Source organism: Pungitius pungitius, chromosome 11 (genome assembly GCF_949316345.1).
Source record: "Pungitius pungitius chromosome 11, fPunPun2.1, whole genome shotgun sequence".
Lineage (NCBI taxonomy): Eukaryota > Metazoa > Chordata > Actinopteri > Perciformes > Gasterosteidae > Pungitius > Pungitius pungitius.
Window position 1 is genome coordinate 19,391,857 of NC_084910.1, and position 22,455 is coordinate 19,414,311.

Here is a 22,455-nt window from a genome sequence, read left to right on the forward strand (position 1 = left end):
AACATGTCCCATGTGAACATTAACTCTAAGGCCAAGTGCAAGTCAGGTTCATAACCGACTGGTGGACAGACAGTTGGACCCAATCTGCTGCAGAACATAGTCCCCGAACTAATGCTCCGTTTTAGGATGATTTATATTTGTGTTCTTCAGGAACCAGTCAGACCAGTTTGCCAGGTGACATCTGGTGGATGGCTCCATTCGTCCACCAGATGTCACCAGAGTCCTCCGCATGCATTCATGTCTTCATCCACAAACTTTATGTGTTTACCGAAATGTTCTCACTTTCCGTCCTTCCCTTTGTAAATCATGCGTTGGCATTTGTTTTTATTGTTCGTAGGAATCAGGGTAATAAAAGCAGAGGCCACGGTGGGAACGAGATAATCCGCAAGCTGCATCGGTGGAAGATAAAGCTGCTATAAAATGTGACACCATGAGGACAAAGGGTGTGACGGAACTATGAGACATGGCACTAGGACCTCAATGATGAGATACATGGAATATGAATAATGAATGATATACAACATTCAAAACAATATAAGTATAATAGTTAAATGATAGTAATACAGATAGTAATAATTATGATAGTGTTAGTATTAATAATACCAGTAATAGTCAAATTGAAAAAGAGTTATAATAATAATATAATTATATGAATAATGAAAGGAATAATAATGGTAACATTCCCAGCAAAACATTAACATACATTAATAATAAATACATTTATTGTACTTTGTAAAGCAAATGAAGCAGCAGAAATTGCTTTGTAATGGTGGCAAAGAGAAATGAAGAGAATACGATCAACACGATTGATCCTACTAGTAGAACAAGATGCACTGGAATACAGAGCTGATTTAACAAAGTGAAACTAGAATAACCCGAATAGGACTCCCATCTCCCCTTTCCTTCCTCTCCTCCTTTCCTTTCCTTTCCATCTCCGTCCATTGTTCCTCCTCTTTCCACCTTTCCTGCCCCCCCCCTCCTTCCTTCCAGCTCCCCGCCCATCAGCCCGCAGTCAGTCCGTGCAGCAGCACGCGGACAGCAGCACATCTGGATTCACCTGCGCCCGGATTTTAAGACGTTTGACGGATTTCTACCGGCTGTGGAAGTGCCGCCCGGTGGAAAACGTGTTTCTAAACCGATGGAACCCCGGATACGTTTGATTGATGTCTGACGTGGCGTTTGATTGACGTCTGAGGTAACGTTTAAATGACGTCTGAGGTAACGCAAGTTTGTGCAGGGACTCACGTTGAATCTTTCTTTTCTCTATAAACAATATTTGGCACATCAAAACGTGACTTTTCCTTTAAGTTCCTCCTCTTAAAGACTAAAACAAACTTTTAATGTTGTTTATAACTGGGCTTAGATGGCTGCTGCCATAGTAACGGACGAAACAGCACGAGAACACCTGTTATTTATATGTATGTGAGGTATGTATTATTTTAATAGGCTGTATTTGTAATATGAGAGTAAGAAAACCTTTTAACGTCAACAGCAGAATTTTAAATCAAATATATAAATTAATAAGATTTCATTATTAGTATATTAATAAGATATTCTTATAAAAGAGTGAATAAGGTGACATTTTACAGATCAGACAGGTGTTTTTAAGCTTCAAAACGATGTAACATTTGGCAGGAAGGTGTACTTAAATGGGTCAAAACTCAAAGTAACTTACAGGTGCCCTTACCCGGGCATGCGTTATTTAACGCTTTTTTCGCTCATTTCTTTCGCCGAAAAGCCTTGTAAACATTACTACTTAATTTGTATTTCTCAACAATACGTGTCAAATCTCATGAATGTATATAAAGAAAGTTACTCTGATGAGCAATGCTGGGGGGAGGATGAAAGAGCTTTTATGGTGCTATTTGGAGCTGTTGAAGCGGGATATTTTATTGTTGACAGCACTGATGGTAGTTTTGGCCATAGATATATCTAAAAGCTAGATGTCTTGTCCATAGATAGATGTATATATAAAGGCTAGATGCCGCCGATGAAGGCCATCTTGATGAAGTTATGACACTGCATACATACTATATATATATATAACCATGTCCTGGATGTAGTAATGGTGAAACCCTCCATCCCAACATCAAGCTGCTTGTTCCTCCCTCACTGAGACTAGATCTCGACTCTTTGCTGTCCTGCTCCTAAATGGTGGAAGGAGCTCTGTGATGACATCAGGACCACAGAGAGCCTTCACATCTTCAGACTAAACCTCCACTAAAACACTAACACACTGTAGACCTTAAACTGGACTTATAATGGATCTGATATATAACTAGTTGTACATCGGCTTGTTTGATGAAGTTACACTTTATGTTTCTTGTTCTTCTGAGTTTGTTTCCTTATGGTTGAAATGTCAGTTTCGATAGTGTCTAAAATACACACTTTCTAAAGAGATAACTCGTTACTTAAAAGATTTAGTCTTAAAACCATCTTAATCGCAATTAATGAATTTCCAAATGTGCGATTAATTAGTTAGTAGTTATGACATATTGACAGCCCTAATAATAACCATTATAATAATAACATAATATTAATAACAGTAGTAATAACAATCATTTTACAATTTGGATTCATTAAAGTTATAAAATGTACTAACAGTTATGATAATAATAAGAATTAGTTAATCAGTCAAAATGAAAGTCTTTCTTCTGGATGAGCAGACATTTGGGAGCTATCCATAGCTGGATGCCCCCCCCCCCCGCTCCTCCCTCACCTTGTGTGCAATTAGCTGTGTGCGTCGTGTGAGGCGGGCAGGGAGGCCCCTGTGAGTTTCCATCCCACGCCTCACAAAGGTCACTCAGGGCCAACGCGGCCGAAATGCCCGCAAAGAATTTGTCCGTGACGGACCTTATCGGGTCTTTATTTTAGTTTTTAAAAAGCTGTGTTTTTATATTCTGAGAGGAAGAACGCCCCTTGTTAACGTGTCCCTGTGTGTGTGTGTGTGTGTGCAGTTAACAGGGGAATAAATTATTCAGCGGGCGGTGGGGGCGGACTTCCCGCCGGTCTGCGGGATGGCCTGCCGCAGGGAGGGCGCCGCTCTCCTGCTGGTCCTGTTGCTCCTGCTGGATCCCTCAAGCCAACGCAGCCAAACACAGGAGCTGCAGAACGTCACGCTGGCCGTCATCCTGCCGCGGAACAACACGGACTACCCCTGGGCCTGGCCTCGCATCGGGCCCGCCCTGGAGCGGGCCGTCCGAACCGTCAACGACGACCCCGCCTTGCTCCCCGGCCACCACCTCGCCTACGTCTACAAGAACAGCGAGAACAAGCTGCGCATCTGCTCCGAGTCCATCGCGGCGCTCATGGCCGTGGACCTCAAGCTGGCCTACGACCCCTGGGCCTTCATCGGGCCCGGCTGCTCCTACACCTCCTCCCCGGTCGGCCTCTTCACCAGCCACTGGGACGTCCCCATGGTGACGGCCGGCGCCTCGGCCGTGGCCTTCTACGGGGGAGTCTACCCCTCCATCACCAACACGGGCCCCACCCACAAGAAGCTCGGGAGGTTCGCCCTGCGGATCTGCCAGCACTTCGGCTGGCGCCAGCACGTAATGCTGGTGTTCAACGACGACAAGGTCGACGACCGGCCGTGCTACTTCGCCGTGGAGGGCCTGTACATGGAGCTGCAGAGCATCAACATCACCACCGTCAACACGGTGTTCAACGAGAAGGAGCTGCCGATCAACTTCTCCCAGATCCTCGGCAACATCCAGAACGACAGTCGAGGTGAGTCGGAAGGCTACCAGAGGCTTTTATTGTGAAAGGTAAGGACTAAAGGATCTGATCTGTGCGGCCTTTGTCGAGATTTAAGAGGAGCAATGAACTTTTGAACGGGTTCCTCCCGGCATTGGTTGATAAAACAGCCGTTTCCTTTTGCTGACTAACATTACCGCATGTTGTACGAAGTACTAAATGTGAATTAACCAGTCGGCATATTGTGTAAGCGCCTGAAGAAGAAGAATGGTCACTTTCTTTCGTAGCCCCTAAAAGAAGGTCACTCCGGACCGATGTGCCCGGTGGTGACTGACTCGAGCAGGTCCATGTTGTTGTATTTTAAATCGCCACGACTGTGTTTTTAGATTCTGCAAAGGAGAACGTGTAATAAAACGTGGAGCCAGTTTGTGTATCGAAGAACTGTGTTTAGTCAATAGTTCATCCAATAAGATTTGATATTAATGCTTAAGTCCAACAGATGTTTTATTTTGTGTTTGTCTATTCTAGGCCACCGTAGAAAACATGGCGCTGGATAGAAGTGTCTCAGTCTAAGGTTCCAAAAAAACATCCATTCTTCATTTCAGGGGTTTTCGTAATATGTCGTGTGGCTTGCATGCAGTATTATTATTATCATCATTGACATTGTGAGGAACCTTTCTAATCGTGACAAAGGCAGCGCAGTTCAGAGCCACTTTTTTTGTTCGTACCTTTCACACTAAAAGCCCCAGTTTGACGTCCAACGTCTAAAGGCCTTTAAAAGTCTTTTGGTGGATTATTATGATCTGTAAGTGTGAATAATAGGCCAAGATAGAGAAGAAGGTTTCCTGTTTCATTTCATGCGTGTGCATGACCTGTGTCTTATGAGAGCACAGCTCTGATTAATAATGTTATACACAAAAGCAGGACCTGCAGCCAGAGCTATGTTATTAAAAGCACCTGTTTGTAGAACCAGGCGCTGCAGTCGCTCTCCGCCGCTGCCAAAACTAAGTGCATGATGGAAAACGCCATTTTCTATGTGATTGTAATTTTTAACAATAAATTGTTAGCTTTTGCGCGACGATGGTTTTGTGACACATAAACAATTTACAACACTAATAATTTTACTAACCCTAACCCTAACCCCGCCGAACTGCATGCTGGGTACAGCTCACAACTCACATGAAAACACGGAAAAAAGCAATACAACGAGAGACCAGAGATGCACCAACACAACTTGTGCCCAAGAGATGAGCTGTGTCTGTTTGGAGGGTTTTGGTTTTGGAAAATCCGAAAGTTACGTTAGATCAGAAAACGATTTATTGCAAAGTTTGCCGAGCCTTTGGTGGCAACACTAGCAGCCACAACAAGCACAAACATGCTAACTTGCTAACAAGATAACTGGCCAGTTGCGAGCAAGTTGGCCAGCGAGAAGCGAACAGCTCTTTGGGGAGCCCCTTTTCAGGGTCAACGAATTAATGTGTTTACTTGAAAAAGCAATACTGTGATATACCGGGATACCGTCAGCATGTTTTGGTCGGTTTCGATCGGTTTCTTTCTCATCTCGGCGTCTCCGATTCGATCGGGGCGTTGTGCGCATACACAAACCTATTTCCACACGTGTCGGGGTGGAAAAAATGAATTCCGGACTGTCGGATGGGCGGGGGGGGGGTGGGGGGGGGGCGGGGGGGGACTCTCGTGCTGACTCTCCTCTCTGAAAAAATATTTAAAAGTGCTGCAACTGGTCAGTGTAACCTGACTTCTTTAGTGACGTCATGTGATCCACAGCAGTTGTTCTTCTGTTTTTCCATCCAAAGGAATCCACTACTCCCCACTAGGTTAAACACTCGAACCCAGCAGGAGCACTGAAGCTCGGAGGACTCGGTTTGGATAAAGTCTGTGCAGCTGAGGATGAATAAATAAATAAATACAGCCTGCAGACACACAGACACACACGGCATGTTACTCTTTATCTTTATAGCATCCAGTGTGACAAGCTCTGTAATAAATCTGCTAATCTGACACACACACACACACAAACACACACACACACACACACACTGAAAGCATCGAGCCCGGCTGTGTGATTTCTCGTTGAGTCACTCTGTGGAAACAGGATCTGGATCGATGCTCCATCACCCGATGCTGCGGCAGGATGGCAGGTCGGAGGGAAGGTGCTGCGTCACTGATCCTCGGCCTTTGCTCCTGTTACATTCGTCTCTTTGCGGTTTTGATTTTCTTTTCAAAAGAAAATGTGCAAACAGAACCAGGTAGACAAAGAGAGAAACTCAAACACGTCTTTAGTGCAGAACAACACAGGAAGAAGAATGACAGAAATCATAAAAATTCCACATGACACAACAGCTAACAGGCTAACGAGCTAACTCGCTAAACAAGCTAACTCGCTAACTTGCAGGGCGGTTGTGAGCGCGTTGGCCACCGAGAGGTGAACAGCTGTTCAGGTGACGGTGTCCTTCTCGGCTCCAATGAGAGAATCTGTTTACTCAAACAAAAATATCTTGATTTACTGTCAGAATCCTACAAAATACGGTGTGGTGGATTTCTGGCTTTACTGCACAGCCCTAATTTGGAGTCCTAACATTGCTCTCTAGTCTCTAAGTATTGTGAAAAGTAAATTCTTCACGTCCGATCCTCTCCTCCCTGCTCTGTGTTCACTCCCCGACGTCCAGTCAGAATTTCTTTGATAAATGGTCACATGACCATAAGTGCTGCCGGATGAATCAATCATGACGTCATAGTTTCACTTGAAGCTCAGTATTTTAAAACATTTAAATATTAAAGGGTTAACAAAAAGTTAATCCTTCTTCATTAGATTGGTCCACTAACGGGAAGAATCAATTACTTAAACAACTGGAAACTAATATCATAATGTCAATTCTGCCTTTTTGCAATTTTGATGATTTTCAAAATGTTTTTACTCCGTTTTAAATATATTTTTGGTTTCTGACGGTTAGTTGGTTGGTTAGTTTGTGTTTTGCGTGTAGACAGCATGAAGACGTCCAAAGGGACGTTCCGTCCCAGAGGACAAAAGTAGTACGAGAAGCTTTGACTTCGAGCAGCGGCTAATAAACCTCCTCGTAAATCCACCTTCTGTGCCCGAGGTGCGTTTGTTATCCAGCACAAACAAACCCGCCGTCGGTTCCCACGGAGGCCCCCGAGCCTCCCGCCCGGCTGTTCATTAACCGAGGTCATGCAGCCGAGGCCCCGTACGGGGGCCGGGCCTATCGCATCGGAGGTATTTCCTGACAAACACTCCCGGGCTAATTTTACCTCGTCGGCCTTTGCGTTTTGTCTCGTTAATCAAAGGAGACATTTTAACACACACGAAGAATCCGACTGAAGGATCCAAAATGCACAACAAACATGTCGGTAGTCAGTGGATAACGAAAGGAGGTCCGTACTAAAGGTTTCAAATGAACGCTCTTCTTCCTCCATTTGCTGGTAATAATAATCCTAATATAGTCACCCTTATAATTCAGACACCAGAAATGGTATTTTCCTTCTTCATTTTCTTTGTCTGGCTTTTGCATAGTTAAAAAAAGTATCAAATAAATAAAATAAAATGATTAGTATTCATTTTCAATAGAGTTGAATTGTGATTTAATTGAATCACATTGATTTTACGCATGTACGTGTTTTTTCTCTGTTGGTTTTAACGTCTTTCCCTTTCTGACTTGACATTATCCTCCTACATTTAGTACCTTTATTCAGGGAATGAAGGGTTGTGGAAAGGGCATCAAGTAATAATAAAGAATAAACTGTGAACATGTTAAAAACAACTTCAAATTCAATTGACTTAAATTTCCATTCTGCTATTGCACATGATTGAGTGAATAATGTGCTGGTGGTGGCCGTCCTGGGAGCAGCTGTGTCAGACAGGAAGTGGGTCTTATCGCTGACCTCACCCGTCTCACCGCGTGTGTGACACATTGTGCTTCTACTCCTTTGTGGTGGTTTGTGTTCTAATCATCGAGCATTACGTCATTATTCCACGTAAACGTAATGAGCGAGGACAAAAAGACTTAAGGGGTGGGGGGGGGGGGGGGGGGGTAGTGCATCATCAGGGCTCCTCTGCACGGCTCCATCTACTCGTTGCCATGACGACACGGCCCCCCAAATAGGTGACGGGATCATAAAGAACAAACTCCCCATGAGCATCAAGTCCGGTAGAGACCTGTCAATCAGCAGTGCCCTGCTTTATGGTCTGTTTGACTCCAAATGGACCATCGGTCACTAAATGAACGTCGTGCTGCACTGAAGAAGACCTGAAACCACAGAATGACCACAGGTCTGGATCGGTGACGTCGGCGTGAGACCCAACAGGCTGACCTGAACCCTCGAGGAGGAGCAGGCGGCTCGATCGTCCTGAACAAATCTACCCAGGAGGCCGCGCTTCAGCGATCTGTTCCACCTCCCGTCCATCTGTTAGTAGTTAACGATTAATACGCTAGAACCTGAAGCCCAGGAGCCCCGGCCGGTTTGATCCGGAGGGAGCAGCGACGTCACGCTGAACCTCACCAGGTGCCACCGCTTCCTGTTGCACCTCCTCACAGTAAACCGGCCGTGGCCCGCCGCCGCGCCGGTGCTTTGGAGGGTGCGTTTTGAGGCACATTCCGGCGTGTCTGGTCTCTGGTTTTAGGGGGCAGCCGTGTGCCACTGCGAATTATTTACCCCCCCGACGGTGCATCCGTGCGTCTGTGGCTAATAGCTCGGTTGTGTCACACACTGTGGGCTTTGAATCTGGTCCTCTGTGTTTGACCTAACGACCTCGCTGCGGTGACCAGGCGTCCAGCAGAGAGACGACAGAACAAAGCACCATGTGACACGTGGGTGGGACTGTGTGCTGTGAGGGGAACGTGAGCCGGCTCGCACGTCCAAAGATTTATTTATCATTCACAATGTTTACTCTGCTGAAGAAGATTTAGTTTCAGCTTTATATATCTTTATAAAAAGCCGTAATTATTTCTATTGAATCTCAAAAACAGGTTTCTGTTTGAAAGGAAACTAGAAGCAGAAAGAAGGCTTGAGAGGGTTATTCTGTCAAAATGAAACTGAAAGGTGAAACTCTGTAAGAAGCATTAAGAGCTGAGATGAACGGAGCATCAGAAGAGAAGATCATCCACCTGGCGTAATTCTGAGATATCCCACAAGTCCCTCTGTTCATGGACCAGGAAGTACAACGTACGGTACGGCCCCAGGAACCCAAAGGGGGGGGGGGGGGGGGGGGTCTGGTCAAACAAGCACCGTCCTTCCTCCAGGAGACCCAGGGTGACGTTGAGGTGGAATGGTCCGTAATTGTCTTCCTGACCACGCCTCCTTGACCTCTTGTGTGGAGAGTTCACAAGGAGCTACTGTAGGAGACAAAACCTCACTCAACTAGGAAGCTGTGATGTCACTAGCGTAACTCCAACACGGGAGGTATTAGCATGGGGGCTAGTCAGAGAGCGTCTCCTCCCGGGGTGTGAAGGAGCTCCTTCCTTCCTGCCGATGTCCCACCTCGCCGTCCCCACGCTGCAGGAGATCGACGCCGTTAGCCCCGCCTGCTTCCTGCGTCTCACCCTTCGCTTCCTGCTCAGAGGTTATCAAACAATGGAGGAGGTGGGACGGGAATCCGAGTCAACAAGAGTCTCCTCTCGAGAAGACAAACTTTCAATAACATTTATTCAGTGCTTCTGTCCATCAAGCTTTATTTCAAGCTTCCTGTAGCCGTGAGCAGGTGAGAGGAGACGTCATGGTGTTCCTCCTTCTGGCTTCCCTTCACAGTGATGTTCGTCTGCTGCTCCCCGGACGTCTTCCGCAGGCTGATGGTTGAGTTCGGCCGGGCGGACCTTCCCCACGAGCAGTACGTCTTCTTCTACATCGACGTCTTCGGGGCGAGTCTGGACGACAGAGGCGGACAGCCGTGGGCCCGCGGCGACCAGGACGACGCCGTGGCCGAGAAGGCCTTCCAGGTACCCCCCCCCCCCCCCCTCCCCCCCTCTGACCGGAACCTCCTTCCCTGTGAAGGTCCCCTAAGGGTTAAGAAGATGTTTTAAATGTATAAATCAGGTCCAATTACATGGACATGAAGAGGAAACAGTTTTACATTAAGGCAGTTGTCTTAAATGCTGCGTTTTATTATGCAGATGAGATGATGTCATAACGCTAGTTTTCACATATTTCAATAGTATAAATGAGAGCAGCAGATGAAGCCAGCATCATAATTTCTCTTTCATTTTGTTGAAATATTAGAGTAGATTTTATGAATATATCAAATGTATATTTATACAGTGTATTTAAATGGTTAATCAGAAAGCAGCTACAAGAGATTCAAATAACCTCAAAAGACACAATGAACATGTATTATGATCATAAATACAGTTGTTTTCACAGCCATGATAAATAGGTCCGATATTTGTGAGATGTTGTTAAATATGCAAATGAGGCATCATCTAACGGTGAATTTAGGAAAAGTCTACAGACAAAGTAGTAAAGAAAATGTTTTATTTCTCTGTTCCTTTTGTTTTTAGAGTGTGAAGATCTTAACGTACCGAGAACCACAGAACCAAGACTACCAGGCGTTTGTCCAGAACCTGAAGACCGACGCCGAGAGGAACTTCAACTTCACCATAAAGGACTCCTTGGTGAGGATGAAGACGTAGACACCTAGATACCGTAGATACCTTCTGGAGGGAAGACCACAGTCTGCTCCTCCAGAACAACATAACCACACCTGTTTTTCTTTAAATATTGTTTGATTAATGTGACTATATATACATATATATAACAATCCACACATATATACATATATATGTGGATATATATATTAATTGTGACTAACAATCCACATATATACAGTATATACATATATGAATTGTTAGTCACAATTAAACAAATTTAAAAAATCAGTTTTGAGTAATCAAATGATGAACTTTAATCATATGTGTGTTTCTGACGCTTCTTTATTTATGTGGGAAAAGAAAGAAGCAATTAGAGAAGGTTTCTTGTTTTGTTGATCAAAACACTTCAGGGAAACGTGAACACTCTCCAACAGAAATAAGGCAGGCGCAGAGATCAATGCGCCTGGATACGGACGCAGGAAATGAGGCGATTGAAGGTGACAGCCTCGGTGCTGGAAGGTGTCAACGTGAGCAGATGGAAAACGACAGCATTATGCAAATGAGTAATCAGTGTAGTCAGCACAGCTGGACCACTCAGTCTGGGGAAGCTAATTCAGTCTGCTGATGTCATCCTATCGGGTCGAACATCAGAGAAGACAAGGACCAGCAGTCACCAGGCCTCGTGCTGCTGATGTTATCACGTCTTACGTTACGCAGCACAGCTTAAGAGGGAAGGTGAGACACATTGAGTCCCTTATTTAGTTGCTGCACAGGTCACAATTCATCTAACACAGTGATTCTCAACTGGTTTTTAGTGGGCCTTTGCATGGGAAAATAAAAATAAAAAAATTCATCCTGTCATTTTATTTTGAAGGGACTTTTTTAATGCAGCGGAGTGTCGTTTTTTTTTGGCGGCACGTCCGTCCATGTTTTCAGTCAAGCGTGGCAATTATTGGTGACATGTTATTAGTGACATGTTACCAGTGACATTTTGGTGGTGACATGTTGGTGGTGACATGTTGGTGGTGACATGTTGGTGGCATGTTTTTGGCATGTTGGTGGTGACATGTTAATAGTGACATGTTACTAGTGACATTTTGGTGGTGACATGTTACTAGTGACATGTTGGTGGCATTGGTGGTGACATTTTTTGGCATGTTGGTGGTGACATGTTACTAGTGACGTGTTGGTGGCATTGGTGGTGACATGTTGGTGGCATGTTGGTGGTGACATGTTGGTGGCATGTTGGTGGCATGTTGGTGGTGACATGTTGGTGGCATGTTGGTGGTGACATGTTGGTGACATGTTACTGGTGACATGTTACTAGTGACATGTTGGTGACATGTTGGTGGTGACATGTTGGTCGGGTTGGGCCTAGGTTGATCTGGTCTTAATGCTGTATGGTCTGTAGGGTCCAGCAAGTTTGTGTTTGTCCCTCAGCAGCCACAGAATGTGTGTGATTGTTATCTGGCAGCTTTGTGAAGCCAGTTTATCAGCAGCAGACAGACGGCTGAGCGACAGTGATGACGTTAACACACACACACAGACACACACACACACTCCAGAGATCACTGGGGAGAAACAGGATCCCTCAAAGCTCCTCACACAGCTGACCTTTGACCTTTACAGGCTTGTATAATGATCATAACGGGCTTCTGCTCTCTCTCGCACACGTTCACTCTAAATTATTCATCTTCATTTTTGAGGGCTCAGCGTGGGATTGTTTATTTTTCTGCAGTCTGGGATGTTTTCTCGTCTCTGGGTCGTCCTCATTACTTGTAAACAGACACAACTTGTGTCATTTCATGTCGTGTTTTATTTCATATTTTTACCATTGCTTGGCTTTACACTCTCGTGGGTCGACAGCGGTCTCTTTTAAATTCTCCCTTTAGCCACCAATTTAAATTTGAGGGCCGAGGTTGTGGGTTCAGTGAACTCCGTTAGCACCACATGTCATTAACCCCTGACAGCCATTAAAACACGGCAGAGATGTCGGTTCGATCACGTTAAATCACTGCAGTGTTTTTGAAGAGGGAAAAGATAGCAGCATACTTTCCCACCAACAGCATGTTTACTACATATAGCGTCCACTTTGTGGAAACATCCCACGTCTTTATGGACCCATATGGAGAGTGCACCTGCTGGTGTGTCAGCATCACTGGCCGGGATCAAAGCTTCTCGTTCCTGTGGTTCGTCTCGACTCGCTGTGGGTAATCAAGCTGCCATTTTACCCTCGGATGATCGAGGCAATTAGTTTTCAGCGGAGCCGTTAATGGTTCCTGGTTTCTGAGGCGATTCGAATGCAATCAGAGAGTGTTTGTGATCACATAAAGACGTGTTCGGCACTCGATCACTGTTGTCATGACAACGCTCTCGGCATCCTACTTACAGGACAAAAAAAACATCCAAAAATGAAAAGTTAAATAAAAGCTGAATGAGAGTGTGTCATGAACGACTAATACAGGATTATTTTATTTTAGCTCTTCTTACCTCATGTCATCTTAATCTCTCTCTCCTCTGTGCGTCCAGATGAACATCATAGCCGGAGGATTCTACGACGGCGTGATGCTCTTCACTCACGCTCTGAACGCCACGATGTCCGAGTCCGGCAAGCGGCCTCCAGGAAAGAACGTCACCAAGAGGATGTGGAACCGGACCTTCGAGGGTCAGTGGAGCCTCGCACCGGGTTCTGTCCGCTCTGCGTTTCACCGGGATCAGCAAAATCGGAAACTGGATTCAGTCTGAACTGTTGAGGTTTCTGTGCGTTGGAGGTCGAGTTGATGAATGACATAAAAGTCCATCCACTTCCTCTGTTGTAAAGACGTCCAAAACACACACGCACGCACACGCAGAGGTTCAGGTCCGACCTCTTTGACCTCACGCTCATCCTCTCGGCCAATGAGGACGCTTTGTCACATGATCCGACCCGGGCTCCTTTGGGCTGCTTGCTTGGCTGAGCCAGGAGGAGCGTGGTGGGGTTTTATTTTATTTTCTTGCTAATGTTTGATTTATGAGCCCACTTTGTAAACAAAGGGGGGGGGGGCACGCTGGTCACTGGGCAACGGGGTTTTTTTTTTGTGGGGCCCAAACCACCAGATTAGAGATGGACAATATTGGTTAGATTACAGTAGGCCACAGTAGGATTATTGACATTGTGATTACATGGTGTTCAACTAATCTTTAACTGAAACCTAATACACATGGTTAATAGTTTTATTATTAAGAGCAATGAAAGTGCACAAAATGACACACAGGGAGTTAGGGAGAAATATCTTTCATTATTAAAAGCCTCCCACCACACGTTCCATCAAACAAGTGCTTAAAAAGTAGCCTTTTTCAACACATGACAAAAATAACTAAAAATAAGCTATCAGATGCAGATCAGATGCTGCTGAGTCATTTTCTGAGTTTAAGAGAGTTATTTTAACCACAGTGGGTTCTAAAATTTGACAGAGGGGCCAGGAACAAATAGATGAAGCGTTTGTGCTGATCTACACTCACCTAAAGGATTATTAGGAACACCTGTTCAATGTCTCATTAATGCAATTATCTAATCAAACACAATCTAATCATCACATGGCAGTTGCTTCAATGCATTTAGGGGTGTGGTTTTGAGCGTGGCCTGGTAGTTGGTCTGAGGCAACCATTTCTAGGGTTTACAAAGAATGGTGTGAAAAGGGAAAAACATCCAGTGTGCGGCAGTCCTGTGGTCGACAATGCCTTGTTGATGCTAGAGGTCAGAGGTCATGGGCCGTTGTTAAACCCTTGAACTGTTACGTTATGGAAGATGGAAGTGTTTTATAACCCGGGTACGAGCGACCACTAACTAGTCCCGTACGTGTGGCTGTTGCCATGCAACAGACTAACAGCAACATCACCTTTGTTAGCCTAGCGACAGAAGATCAGCTTGGAGATCAACATAAAAACACCCCAGGTCTTCTTGCAAGATCTCGCACCATCTCATTCACTTTCATTTCCATACTTATTAGAGGCTGATAAAAGCAGCGATGGGGCGTGAGAGAGCGCCATAGAGGGGGGGGGGGGGGGGTAATCGGATTTCATCAGAGACAACCTCCCTGACAGATTGGAGGGAGGAGATCAGATTACAGCCTCTCCGCTCCATCAGCTAATGGACGCTCCTCACCTCGGCTCCACCCTTTGGGTTCGTCAGCTTCACCTCAAAGGACGGCGCCGTCCTCTGGGTTCCTTTCCGTCGACGTCACAGCCTCTGACGTCTTATGCATTTCAAAATAAGAGAAAATTAATAAAATATGCTTAAATTCAGATTTCTGCCAGGACTTTAAATGTGTACCTGAATGCATCAGGCCGTTCTCCTCCTCACGTGGAGGAGCTCATTGAGCCTCACGATGACGTTTCAATGGGTTCTGAGCATATGAATGAACAGAAACCAGTGGGTCCACTATGGATTAAATTGCTCATTTGTCTCACTCGTCCCTTTCTCTCGCTTTCTTTGTCCCACTCCCACATCCCAGACAGACAACACAGACCACAAGACAAACATGATCAAAGTACACAATCACTCAATCAATAGATTAAATAAATAAGTATACAAACGATTCTGCAGCATCTGTGCACTGCTGCTGTGATTTGTTCACCTGAGTGATGGTGCTGGAACTAAGCTGTTGTTGTAGCGCGTTGTTCTGCACCGTGGGACCACGTTGAGGGAAGAAGCTGAATCACATTGTGCTTTAAAATGGAGTCATCCTACGGTCTGGTGGACACTAAGTGAACCAATCAGCCCGCTGGACCATTTCACCACCTGAGACATTACCTGGTGGTGTGTGTTGGTTTGTGTCCTCCAGGTGTGACTGGAAAGGTCCACTTGGACGAGAACGGGGACCGAGAGACAGACTTCGCCCTGTGGGACATCAACGCCACCACCAACACCTTCCAGGTGACAAGCCACGCCCCTTCTTCTTATTCATCAGTCAGCTTCGAGGCGTTATAGATACGGGTTGTACCGTAATCTGAAGAGCATCCTAAAGTGTCTCATGAAGGCAGTAAAAAGACTCACAGGACAGAATCACTGAGGCAAACTAGTCCGCCCGGTGTACTTAGCCAATCACAGCATGGCAACACCAGCCAATCGGCATGTGGGGGCGGGTCCAGGGGCCTAAAGGCGATAGTGAAAGGAGGAAGCACAGCGAGCAGCTGATCCTCGCTCTTCCTCCATTGCTGACTCATTGCAGGACTGATTTATTCCACTTTTACCAAAGAACAAGACGTGAATCTTCTCCTCACTCCCCCCCCCCCCCCCCCCCCCATTGGGTTTCATATGTTCAAATGCTCCTACGAGTTTATTGCAAACAAAGTCAACGCAAATTGTGGAGCCACTGAGTCCACAGCCAATCAGAGATGAGATGGTCTTCTGCTGCACAGAGAAGCGTGTCGTCTGCATGTAAACTCTTTCGCGTTTTGTTGTATTCCAGATATTTCTGATGTACAACAGTGCGGAGGAGCGGCTGACAGTTGATACGCAGCTGTCCTGGCCGGGAGGACGTGCTCCTCCAGATGTTCCCGTCTGCGGCTTCAAGAACGACAACCCCGTCTGCCTCACCAGTCAGTGGAAAACCGTTACTGTTGACCCTCAGAGTGTAAATATAGATTAGGACGACATCACTGATCATGTGATGTCACAATCAACCAATAAGTGTGGAGGAGGAGCTAGTAACAGCTAGTTAGCAGCTGACCGCTATTGGCTAGCCGACGGAGGTTCCCTTCAATGTCCCTATGTCATCATAGGGGGGGTGAGGAGTTATATTGTGATGTGTTCAGGAACAGCTCAGTGAACATGAGGACATTATAACGTTATGACGATGCATTCAGCGGTAATCTGTCAAATGTGGTGTTAGTGATGAATTTGAAAACTAAAAGGAATAAGATACTTGAGTATTGTCTGTGTCCCTCCAACAGAGACGGTCACCATCAACCAGATGGTTTCCATCGTGGTCTTCTTCATCGTCACCATGACCCTCACCGTCACCATCTTTGTCTACCGGTGAGAGCTCACCTCTGGTTCCGGATCCGGTTCTGGATCTGGATCTGATTCTGGTCCCGGTTCTTTCTTTGCTTCTTCAGGTTGAATGTGGCTTTGAGGTTGAAATTGGACATTGACGTTTGACAACTTTTAAAGTGACAACTGAAAGATGATAAAGCATAGTTGCATTGTGGGAAATGTATGATGGAATGTGCCATGGACCTCACTAGAAACTGTCTCTCTCTCCCTCTTTGTCTCCCTGTGTCTTCACAGAAAGATGAAGTTAGAGGAGGAGCTGGTGGCTCAGCTCTGGAGGATGTCCTGGGACGACATCCAGATGAGTAACCAGGACAAGGTCCTGCGCAGTGGCAGCAGGATCACACTGTCTCTGGTTAGTGCACACACACAGACTCACACACACTCACACACACTCACACACAAACACACACACAAACACTCACGGACACACACACTGACCTTGTTCCGTCTCTCCAGAGAGGCTCGAACTGCGGCTCCCTGATGACTGGAGATGGAAACTTGCAGGTCTTTGCAAAGACCGGCTACTACAAGGTGAGTAGAGAGAGCTGGTTCAGAAGGAGACACCTTCCTCCCTTAACCTTCCTCCTTCAACCTTTCCCCTTCCTCCCTTAACCTTCCTCCTTCAACCTTTCCCCTTCCTCCCTTAACCTTCCTCCTTCAACCTTTCCCCTTCCTCCCTTAACCTTCCTCCTTCAACCTTCCTCCCTTAACCCTCCTCCTTCAAACTTCCTCATTCCTCCTTTCACTTTCAACCGTCAACCTTCCACCTTGATCCTCCGTCCTTAAACCGTCCTCCTTTAACCTTCCTTCTTTTACATTCTTCCTTCCTCCTCCTTCAACCTTCCTCCTTCCTCCTTCCTTCTTCCTCCTTCCATCTTCCTCCTTCAACCTTCCTCCTTTTTACATTCCTTTTACATTCTTCCTCCTTCCATCTTCCTCCTTCAACCTCCCTCCTTTTACATTCTTCCTTCCTCCTCCTTCAATCTTCCTCCTTCCTCCTTAAACCTTCCTCCTTCAACTTTCCTCCTTCCTTATTCCTCCTTTAACCTTCCTTCTTCCACATCCCTCCTTCCTCCTGGACTCAGACCTGTTGGATCTACAAACCGTTGCTTCTGTTTGTGTTGAACAGGGAAACATTGTTGCCATTAAACGCACCAACAGGAAACGCATCGAGCTGAACAGGAAGGTCCTGTTTGAGCTCAAACATGTGAGTTCATTTATTTCACTTCACATCCTCACGGTTCACAATCTGAAACGTGCAGAATCAAGAAAAAATCAGCACCAAAACAGCTTTACACGTGTCATAAAATAAAGAAATGATTTCATGTTAATATGCGTTTGTGGAGATGAGAGACGTACAGAACGAACATCTGACCAGATTCATTGGAGCCTGCATCGATCCGCCAAACACCTGCATCGTCACCGAGTACTGTCCCCGAGGGAGCCTGCAGGTACCCGTCTGTCTCCCTGCACCTGTCTCTCTGTCTGTCTGTCTGTTAACGGCACGTCTGTTGTGTCTCCAGGACATCCTGGAGAATGACAGCATCACTCTGGACTGGATGTTCAAATATTCTCTCATCAACGACATCGTTAAGGTTTCTCATCTTCTCATGTTCATAGTACACGAGCGTCGAGCGTATGTATATATATACATTATAAGTACATGTACTTGTGTGTATTGGAGCCTCCCGTCTCTCTCTGCAGGGCATGCTGTTCCTCCACAACAGCGTCATCGTGTCTCACGGTAAACTCAAGTCCTCAAACTGCGTGGTGGACAACCGCTTCGTCCTGAAGATCACCGACCACGGCCTGTCCAGCCTGCGGTCCGAGGGCGACTCGGGGAAAGACGCTCACGCCTACTACGCCCGTGAGTTCTCACCCAGGAGACAGACAGGAGCCTCTTCTGTAGGGATGGTATCGTTCGGGTTTCTTCTGGTACCGGTTCTCGGTACCCAACCCTAGTCTTCTGTCGTGTGAAGAACCAGCCGATCCCAACCAGTCATGGTGATGACGCTCAGGGAGAAGACACATTAATGTGTTTGTGTTACTCTGTGTCTGGTTGGCTCAGATCAGCGTTTTAGAGGTTGATACGAGATGAAGATAAAGATGGCACAAAGCTGTTGCCCCCCCCCCCCCCCCCCTGTTGTGCAGAAAGGTTGTGGATGGCCCCCGAGCTGCTCAGGATGGAGGCCCCTCCTCCTCAGGGGACCCAGAAAGGAGACGTCTACAGCTTCGGCATCGTCCTCCAGGAGGTGGCGCTGCGCCAAGGAGCCTTTTACCTGGAGGGAAGCCCCCTGAGCCCCAAAGGTAGGACAGAAGGACCTGAGACACAGACAGGTGACCTCTGGTGCTGACAAACCAGCTCCTGACCTGGGTTTTATTACCCATTAAAACCCGGGTAGATGAAATCCAGCGTTCTGATTGGTTGAGAGGGGGGTGCATTATTCAGTGATAATGTACAGTAGCTGTTCACATTGACCCATTGTTCATATCACTGCACTCAAAGTAACATGTTAGATTTTGTTTGACCTTTAGTTAACATTTTAGCTTTTATCTCGGTGGAGATCGCAGAAAAAAAAATCCCCCAAATGATGGTTTTGAGGCAACGTGAGCTTTCACAAGCAGACATTAAGGTGGAGTCATGATGTGAATGGATGAGAGGATGAGGGACCCGATGGTGTTTACATGCACGTAGGGGACTATTTGTCTCTAAACTGATGACATGTGACACACAACGTTTGGTGACTTCAACTATTTTGTGCTGAAAGGCAGCTTTTTACTTACTATTTATAAAAAATAGCAAAGCAACAAGGTACTTGAGGCTGTAATGTAACAGGTAGACGGTTGCCGTAACAACGCCCTCGAACTGTTCCATTATTGGACGATAAAGTGCAGCCTCTCGTACCTTATTGCTTAAATATTATATTTATTTCCACATAATGTCTGTGTTTTCCTACTTCCTGTCTCTTAATAGCCACTGATGCACCTGAGCCTAACATCTCTACCCCCCCCTCTCCCCCTCCCCCGGCAGAGATCGTGGACCGGGTGGTCCTGGGCGAGTGGCCCTGCCTCAGACCCACCGTGGACCCCCAGAACCACAGCCCCGAGCTGGGTCAGCTGATGCAGCGCTGCTGGGCCGAGGAGCCCACGGAGAGGCCGGAGTTCAACCACGTCCGCCTGCTGCTGCGCAAGCAGAACAAGTGAGAGCTTCATGTCCATCACACACATGGGGTGAGATGGGGGGGGGGGGTAATGAAAGGTGAAATAAGGTGAGAGATGTTGAGATAACAAATGACCAAGTAACAGATGAGTGTGTGTGTGTGTGTGTGTGTGTGTTCAGGGAATCGAGGACCAACATCCTGGACAACCTCCTGTCTCGTATGGAGCAGTACGCCACCAACCTGGAGGAGCTGGTGGAGGAACGAACTCAAGCTTATCACGAGGAGAAACGCAAGGCCGAAGCTCTGCTCTACCAGATACTACCTCAGTGGGTGTCTGTGTACACACACGGACTACACACACATATATATAATAGGGCCGGGACTCGATTAAAAATATTAATCTAATTAATTAGAGGCTTTGTAATTAATTGATCGAAATTAATCGCATTTTAATTGCATAAATATTTGACCTGAGAACAGTGAGAAGTAATTTTTTTCACATGGATTTTTATTTTTGTTCAACCAAGTGTAGCAATAGCATATTTAGAAATATAGTACTTTCAGAAATTCAGGTAGCCTATAGGTATGTAGACCCTCTGTAAACTAAGTAGACCAATACTTTCAAGTACATTGGTTATTTTTTCAGACAGTAAAAAATGTTTAATGTGTTATTTTTTGTGTAATTAATTAATCTTAATTCACATTGTAATTAATTAATCGTAATTAACGCGCTAAAGTCCCGGCCCTATATACATACACATGTATACCCAAACATGTACATGTATAAATCCCTCAGCTCGGTGGCGGAGCAGCTGAAGCGGGGCGAGACGGTCCAGGCGGAGGCCTTCGACTCCGTCACCATCTACTTCAGTGACATCGTGGGCTTCACCGCCATCTCCGCAGAGAGCACGCCGATGGAGGCGAGTCTCCCGGTCACAGATGTTCTCCTGCTCCAGTGAACATCTGGATCCATAACTGTGCTGTGACCCTGCAGGTGGTGACTCTGCTCAATGACCTCTACACCTGCTTCGACGCCATCATCGACAACTTTGACGTCTACAAGGTGACGAGACCAATGCACACGGGGGGGGGGGGGGGGGGAGCATGTGGATCAATGGATCCTTTAGATGTGGCTCTCAGGGTCTATTGTTTAAAGGGATCAAAGTATTTACTTAGAGAAGAAGTGGAAGCTTCATGTTCTTCTTTAAATCTATAAAAAATGTTCTTCTGGATCTCTCCCCTGCTGTGTTGCCGTGGCGGCCCCCACCACCCTCCCCAGGTGGAGACCATTGGCGACGCCTACATGGTGGTGTCGGGGCTGCCGGTGAGGAACGGGAAGCTGCACGGCAGAGAGATCGCCCGCATGGCGCTCGCCCTGCTGGACGCCGTGCGCTCCTTCAGGACGCGTCACCGCTCCGAGCCGCTGAGGCTGAGGATCGGCATCCACAGCGGTGAGTACTCAAGTGAGGGTACAAGTACACGCTGAGGGTACAAGTACTCAAGTACACGCTGCTGGTACAAGTACACGCTGAGGATCGGCCTCCACACGCTGAGGGTACAAGTACTCAAGTACACGCTGAGGGTACATGTACACAAGTACACGCTGAGGGTACATGTACACAAGTACACGCTGAGGGTACAAGTACACGCTAAGGGTACAAGTACACGCTAAGGGTACAAGTACAAGTTGAGGGTACAATATATGAAACAATATATTTCTATATTATTAGTTATAAATATATTTGACATCTGTTGAGTTTTGTGACTTTAAGATCAATAAAACTGATAAAAAGAGGATCTTTGCCTCCTGCTGTCCACGTGTCCCTTTGTCCCCTGTCCCCACGTCCTCCTACAGGTCCCGTGTGCGCTGGTGTCGTGGGCCTGAAGATGCCTCGCTACTGTCTCTTCGGGGACACCGTCAACACGTCGTCTCGGATGGAGTCCAGCGGAGAAGGTCAGAACTGATCAGAACCTGAAGGATCAATAAACACTGAACGGATCAATAAGACGGATCACGTCTCTCTTTCAGCGCTGAAGATTCACGTGTCGGCGGCGACCCGCGACGTCCTGCTGGAGTTCAACTGCTTCCAGCTGGAGCGCAGGGGGGACGTCGAGCTCAAGGGCAAAGGCAAGATGACCACCTATTGGCTGCTGGGCGAGAGCGGCGGCCAATGAGGGGACGGGGACGAGGACGGAGGACAGGGGACCTCTGGAACGTCCTCGTACAGGAAATAATGAACGGAGCAGCCGAGGTTTGAGAGGACCGGAAGCTGCAGGTGATCCAGGAGGCGGAGCCTCAAGCAGGAAGTGAGATGTTTGTCTTCGCCCGTGTTTTCGTCCGCAAACAGCAGAGGGCGCCGCGACTAGAATCATCTCTTTATTAACTTTACACAGAATCGGTAAAGAAACGAGCGTTAAGATGGATTTAAACTATTTGATTTGTAAAAGTTTTAACCGGTTATCACGTAAAGATCAGACCCGATAACGACGTCCACCATCCGTCCCTCAGACTCTTTACCCACAATTCATAGCGTTGTAAACAGACCTTCCAAGGATTTATGAAACAAATAAAAGGTAAAGTTAGAGAGACTTTCTGTGGAAGTTACTGATTCCAGACCCAGCAGAGACCAGTCCACCAGGGACAGACCCAGGTCCTCAGAGACCAGTCCACCAGAGACAGACCCAGGTCCTCAGAGACCAGTCCACCAGAGACAGACCCAAGTCCTCAGAGACCAGTCCACCAGAGACAGACCCAGATCCTCACAGACCAGTCCACCAGGGATCAGACCCAGGTCCTCAGAGACCAGTCCACCAGAGACAGACCCAGATCCTCACAGACCAGTCCACCAGGGATCAGACCCAGGTCCTCAGAGACCAGTCCACCAGAGACAGACCCAGATCCTCACAGACCAGTCCACCAGGGATCAGACCCAGGTCCTCAGAG

At 46.7% G+C, this 22,455-nt stretch overlaps 1 protein-coding gene across 1 annotated transcript; it reads left to right on the forward strand.

The window, feature by feature from the left end:
• Positions 1–999: 999 nt before the first annotated feature.
• npr1b (natriuretic peptide receptor 1b) lies at positions 1,000–22,128 on the forward strand. Its single transcript, XM_037453128.2, has 22 exons — positions 1,000–1,195; positions 2,958–3,729; positions 9,478–9,665; positions 10,224–10,337; positions 12,843–12,978; positions 15,137–15,228; positions 15,764–15,893; positions 16,248–16,332; positions 16,585–16,702; positions 16,807–16,881; positions 17,480–17,557; positions 17,697–17,801; positions 17,874–17,945; positions 18,055–18,217; positions 18,502–18,657; positions 19,382–19,550; positions 19,691–19,837; positions 20,308–20,431; positions 20,506–20,574; positions 20,791–20,962; positions 21,367–21,465; positions 21,541–22,128. The coding sequence occupies exons 2-22, from the start codon at positions 3,018–3,020 to the stop codon at positions 21,684–21,686; spliced, it is 3,150 nt and encodes a 1,049-aa protein (XP_037309025.2). The 5' UTR covers positions 1,000–1,195; positions 2,958–3,017; the 3' UTR covers positions 21,687–22,128.
• Positions 22,129–22,455: the final 327 nt, after the last annotated feature.